This window comes from Megalobrama amblycephala, unplaced genomic scaffold (genome assembly GCF_018812025.1).
Source record: "Megalobrama amblycephala isolate DHTTF-2021 unplaced genomic scaffold, ASM1881202v1 scaffold201, whole genome shotgun sequence".
Taxonomy (NCBI): domain Eukaryota; kingdom Metazoa; phylum Chordata; class Actinopteri; order Cypriniformes; family Xenocyprididae; genus Megalobrama; species Megalobrama amblycephala.
In genome coordinates this window covers 858,747-864,997 of record NW_025953337.1, presented here as the reverse complement: position 1 = coordinate 864,997, position 6,251 = coordinate 858,747, and the positions used below count along the sequence as shown (strand labels likewise).

Here is a 6,251-nt window from a genome sequence, read left to right as displayed (position 1 = left end):
AACAAACACCACAAAGGTTATGCGTGTCCCGCTCGTAATAAAGCGCGGGCAAGGGTGCACACACTTCCTGAACTGCTGTTGTTCACTCGCCATAATGCTTTCAAATGAATGATGGTAGACAGACAACAATAAATAAGACAGACAAGATCACACGTAGCGCTTGCTGAAGACACAGAAGCTGAATGAGAGTGCGTTTGGGCTACCTTTATAGTTCCTGGTCAATGACGTCACCCGCCTATGACGTTCCGTCATCTGATTGGACAGATTTCATACGTGCTTCATGACGACATCACGCAGAGGCGTTCCCATAGCGACTACGCAGCGCGTACGAGCCTTGAAAGGGAACATGGATTTTCCCAGTGACTATTTCTAGTTTGAAAAACACTTTTATAGGTATTTTAGCACTTTAAACTATTAGACTGCCTAAATTAGGGGTAAACTGTTCTATTAGTGGCTCTGAAAGCAAGCCTGAAGTGCTACGCTAAGATAAGTGATCATTGTGTGTGGGTGTGGAGGGCAGCTGATTGGTAGATACTCACAATGGAGGCTAGGCGTCTCCCTCTTGCCCTCACAGCACATTAAGATAAGCTCATATAGCACAAACACCCACAACTACACATCGCTGGCTGCACCAATGCCTGAGAACACTTTCATGGCCAAGCAGAAAAACCCGTAAGTGCACTATTCATTGTAATTGTTTCTTTTTTTTTTTATTTCTATTTTATTTTAAATTGTACTGCTTTTATACAGTGAAAAGAGCTTAGAGGAAGACAGGGGAGCTGAAGGCAAGAAGAAAAAGACAAAGAAACACAGGGACCAAACATGGGCTAAAGAGGGGCCACGGGATCCTTTTGAAATGGTAACTAATAATTTACTGTATGTATGTCTGTCTGTGTGTACCTATTTTATGAGGTGTGAGTATATTTACCTGTTTCTTATCAGTTGAATTTGTTCCCAGCTGGACTCTCTTCCTGAGGAGAAGCAACAGGAGATTCAAAAAGCCCTGCACCTGTTTTCTTTTGTTCAGGGGCCTCCAAAAAATCTACAGGAGGCTCGTAAGCACACATACCGCTTTTGGGATACCCAGCCAGTTCCTAAGATAGGTATGATGCACAGTGTGTAGCTAGAAATAACATAAACTTTGTGCATCTCTATAAATGGCATTCTCTTTTAGATGAGGAAGTGACATCACACGGACCGATTAAGTCAGAGATGCCCAATGTTCGAGAAGAGTCATATTCACTGCCACAGGAATTCATTTGGGACACACTCGACCTGGGCAACCAGGAGCAGGTGAGAGAGAGGACTTTTTGAACCAACGCAGTCCCAAAATTATTTATTGAACAGAAGTGAACAAAAATGTCCTTGAAATCCAGGGATGGACAAAATACACACATTAGCTAAAATATAAATGCCTTGATGAAATATTACTCTAGTAAAAGTACTCCTTTTAATTTTCTAATGTAGTGAAAAAAAACATCTTAAAGTATCAAAAGTAAATAAATGATAAAGACTACCCTTGTCATAAAGGAGTATACTTGCTAATTATTACTATTAATTAATTAATTAACATCTGTAATTATTACAGAAGTAATATACTTTAAAAGAATATGCATATGGTGACAGTATATTGAATGTACTGACAAGTATTTATGGTACTGTAAGGTAAAACTTTTAACTTTACTTTTTTTAATTCGACTTTTTAAAAGTGTAATTAAGTGTTTTAAGAAACATGAAAGTGTAGGTCTATAAGCACACTTAAGTGGCCATTTATTCTGCAAATACAGTTTTTTTTTTTTTTTTTTTTTTTTTTTTAAGTACTCAAGATTTTAAGTACATTGTAAGTGCACATTCAATACAATTAAGAAAACTTGTTTTTGTTCTTTTACTCCACCCTCTTGCTCAAAATACCTGTTTTAAGAGAAAACTATCTGATGACCCTGTCAAACAAATAGGATAGAGCTTAAATAGATTGCTGCTGAGGCTTACATTATTATGAATTACTACAATTCAACACACACAAGCGGTGATGATCATTTTACGTCTGCTTCAGACTTCACCAATTAAGTGATTTGTTAACTTAAAGGGTTAGTTCACCCAAAAATGAAAATTCTGTCATTTATTACTTACCCTCATGCCATTCCACACCCGTAAGACCTTTGTTAATCTTCGGAACGCAAATTAAGATATTTTAGTTGAAATCCGATGGCTCCGTGAGGCCTCCATAGGAAGCAATGACACTTCCTCTCTCAAGATCCATAAAGGTACTAAAAACATATTTAAATCGGTTCATGTGAGTACAGTGGTTCAATAAATATTAATACTATAAAGCGACGAGAATATTTTTGGAGCTCCAAAATAACGACTTATTTAGTGATGGCAGATTTCAAAACAATGCTTCAGGAAGCTTCGGAGCACAGTGAATCAGTGTATCGAATCTGCTGTTCGGAGCACCAAAGTCATATGATTTCAGCCGTTGGCAGTTTGACACGCGATCTGAATCATGATTCGACACACTGATTAATTTGTGCTCCGATGCTTCATGAAACAGTGTTTTGAAATCAGCCATCATTAAATAAGTCGTTATTTTGTTTTTTTGGCGCTCCAAAAATATTCTCGTCGCTTTATAATATTAATATTGAACCACTGTACTCGCATGAACCGATTTAAATATGTTTTTAGTACCTTTATGGATCTTGAGAGAGGAAGTGTCATTGCTCCCTATGAAGGCCTCACAGACCCATCGGATTTCAACTAAAATATCTAATTTGCGTTCCGAAGATTAACAAAGGTCTTACGGGTGTGGAACGGCATGAGGGTAAGTAATAAATGACAGAATTTTCATTTTGGGGTGAACTAACCCTTTAAGAGACTCACTCCAACCAGATAATGCTCTATGACCCATTTTTGCATCTCTGCTCACCAGTTGGGAACTACATACTGCAGTAAAAGAAAAACAATTATTTTTATCTTCAACCCTGTAACTAGCTTAACTTTCTTAACTTTCTCTATGTAATTGTAGCTGAGAGAACTTTGTGTCTTGCTGAATGAAAACTACATGGAGGAGGATGACAACACACTTCGCCTGCACTACTCTCCACAGTTCTTGATCTGGTTTGTTTGATTTCTTGATATATAGTTACATCAGTATGATCACAAAAAACTGATCTTGTCATTTATCTTTATATTTTTACACTTAATGCAGGGCTCTTTGCCCCCCTGGAGGGCAATCACAGTGGCACTGTGGAGTCAGAGTAAACTCCAGTCAAAAACTAGTGGGATTCATAAGTGCCATTCCTGCTACTATTAAAGTATTTGACACGTAAGTGCAGAATTTTCTCATCTGGTTAAAATTATTTAAATAATTTCAGTCGATGTAAATGACAAAGATGTTCCACAGAGAGCTAAAGATGGTGGAAGTGAACTTCCTGTGCGTGCACAAAAAACTTCGCTCAAAAAGAATGGCACCAGTCCTAATCAAGGAGATCACCAGACGTGTCCATCAGCAGGGTATATCTCAAGCAGTCTACGGCACCAGTGCGGTCCTACCAAAGCCTATTGCAACCTGCAGGTATGATGGATATTTCTCTTAGTCTCCCAGACCACCACTACTGTTTATTTGTGGTATTGTTTCAAACTAAATTCCATTATTCTTTATGGTTGTTAAAAGGTACTGGCACAGATGGCTGAACCCACGCAAACTGATTGAGCTGAATTTCTCCTCTCTCACTCGTAACATGACCCTGCAGCGTGCCCTCAAGCTAAATCGGCTTCCTGAGGTCAGACTGCCCTCCTGAGTCCCTAATTTTTCCTGCAAAAAGTTTCAATTCTGAGTGTCATTGAGTATTGATTTATTATCTCAATGAGTATTGATGTGCTTTGTAAATTAGTTAATTGTTTTACAATGTTATGGCATGATTTTAAATTAATTTCTCTTTATAAGGCAAACAATGATTAACAAGAATAGAAGTATCAATATCTTTCAAAGAATCATAGTAATCCCATACTGACTGGAAAAAAAAAGTTTTGTAGCTAGTTTAGAGCAGTGGGTTGCAACCCTTTTGACTTCAAGTCCCCCCATCATCCACAACAATATTTTTACAGGTTTGTTTTATTTCAAGTTCATATTGGTTCTTTTTTTTTTTAAATAAAAAATAAATAAATAAATATAGTGACATTGCCTCTGTTTGGAGTCCATTTGGAGACTTGAGAGAAAGTTTGAACATCCTTTAACAACACTAATAATCTCTCTCATACTTTATCTATAACAACAGATGACAAAAACTGCTGGCCTTCGACCCATGACTGTGCAGGATGTGCTAGTGGTTCAGGCTCTTCTGAGAGAACATCTAAAGGCTTTTCATCTCTCTCCTGTTCTGACCCTGGAGGATGTTAAGCACTGGCTTCTGCCTCAAGATGGTGTGATTGACACATATGTTGTGGAGGTCAGTATGATGAAAAGGACCTTTCAACTCTCATTCAGACATCTAGCTGTCATGTACTGCAGTAATATCTGTATGCTCATATGTCTGTATGCAGAGCATGGTCGGTACAGTAACTGACATGGTGAGTTTCTACACACTTCCCTCTACGGCTCTGAACCACCCTGTGCATAAAGGCCTGAAGGCAGCCTGTGGTCTCTACTGCATCAGCAAGGCCACTCCGCTGCTGCAGCTAATGGAGGACACCCTTATCATCTGTAAAGCAGTAAGTCAAAGGACATATCAACACAATACAGCTGACTATCAATTTTGCCTCCATATGAAGATATTTACTACCCATCGGTCACATCCAAACTACCCTGACCTGTAGACTCATTATGCTTATTTTAAATGTATTGTTTGTTCTGATCTCATGACTTCTTGTGCTCTCTATTTGTCTGTTCAGAAGGGGTTTGATGTGTTCTCTGCAATGGATGTAATGGATAATAAAGCTTTTTTGGAGCCACTTAAATTCAGAATGGGAGATGTACACAAGCAGTATTACTTCTACAACTGGAGATGCCCTGAAATATCCTCAGACAAGGTGATCTAACAGTGTGTGATAGTTTAAACAACTTTTTTTAAGGTTTGAAAAGTGATAGATTTAATAAACTAATACTGTGTATTCTATGTTTCAGGTGGGCGTTGTGCTGAAGTAATGGCATTTTGCACCACAAATGTGCAGTGAAAAGATAAGCACGAAAGTCATATAGCACCCTTTTCTTTGATATTAAATAAATCCTTATTTCTCAATTTGAAATTTGCACATGTTTTTTCTTTTTTTCTTTTTGATATTAACAGTTCTACGTTATGTTTTCATATGTTACACATACATTTTTAGGTCTTAGAAACCCAATTCTGGCAGCTTGAACAAAACACAAAACAGATGTCAGTACTATAGTTTTCTGCTCATTTAAAGCAATATAAACTCAGAAAAAAAGATTTATTTTATTTAGGATTCTGTATTTTAAAAATAATTACTTAGGACACTAAAGAGAACTTTTTTTTGAATGCTGATTTAGTAAATATTTTTTTCCTTATTACAAAGAAACAGTCTAGCACAAAGTATTTTACTACAATACAATGTGAAAAGACTAGGGCTGCCCCCTATTAATCGACTAAATGTTAGTGAGACAAGAAGAGGCTTATGCTTTGTTCAAGACTTCCTGGGAAAGGGGGGGATCCACAGGAAATGAAGTAACCCAGTCTGTGTAGGACAGATCGTTAACAGTGGGTCCAGTGGGTAATTACAGTATGTTGGGCAGGAAATCCAAACGTTTGCCTATCATCATCGACCTCAAATATGGCTTATCATTTGAAACATGTAAGCAGAGATGTGCATAAATACATGAAATGTATTTTATAATTTTATTTTAAATACCTCAGTTGAAATGGTTTAAAATAAAATAAATACTGTGTGGGAAAAAATATAGTCATTGAATCTTGAAAAAAAAAAAAATACACCTGAAATTGGCCATTCATTGAAGTATCACTATTAGCCTGAAATATGTTGTTGCAGAATGGAATCTGATTGCCAATTGTTTTTTTGTTTGTTTGTTTTTTATGCTGTTGACCAATTAGAAGAGATTGATACTTTGCGACAAGCTATTTAAAGGAGGGGTATTTTCACATGTGCAAAGTCTCGTAGGGACTGAACTGAACGCAGGGACTGGAATAACAGACACTGGGCTGTGGTCTGGGTCTGGAACGGGCTTGTGACTGAACTCTGGGGCAGAAGCGGAGATGATGAGAGGATGTGACATTTTGGAG

The 6,251-nt window shown here is 37.5% G+C and overlaps 1 protein-coding gene across 1 annotated transcript; it reads left to right on the top strand.

Moving 5' to 3' along the window:
* Nucleotides 1-417: 417 nt before the first annotated feature.
* On the top strand, nt 418-5,241 carry nmt1b (N-myristoyltransferase 1b). Its single transcript, XM_048179505.1, has 12 exons — nt 418-672; nt 751-859; nt 959-1,103; nt 1,175-1,293; nt 3,023-3,114; nt 3,206-3,322; nt 3,401-3,571; nt 3,671-3,779; nt 4,275-4,445; nt 4,540-4,707; nt 4,888-5,025; nt 5,120-5,241. Exons 1-12 carry the CDS (start codon nt 635-637, stop codon nt 5,138-5,140), a joined length of 1,398 nt encoding a protein of 465 aa, XP_048035462.1. The 5' UTR covers nt 418-634; the 3' UTR covers nt 5,141-5,241.
* The last annotated feature ends 1,010 nt before the right edge of the window (nt 5,242-6,251 follow it).

Coding starts and splice junctions, on each gene's coding strand:
- nmt1b (XM_048179505.1), top strand. CDS start 635: ATGCCTGAGAACACTTTCATGGCCAAGCAGAAAAACCC. Junction 1,104..1,174: donor CCAGCCAGTTCCTAAGATAG/GTATGATGCACA, acceptor ATTCTCTTTTAG/ATGAGGAAGTGACATCACAC. Junction 3,780..4,274: donor AGCTAAATCGGCTTCCTGAG/GTCAGACTGCCC, acceptor CTATAACAACAG/ATGACAAAAACTGCTGGCCT.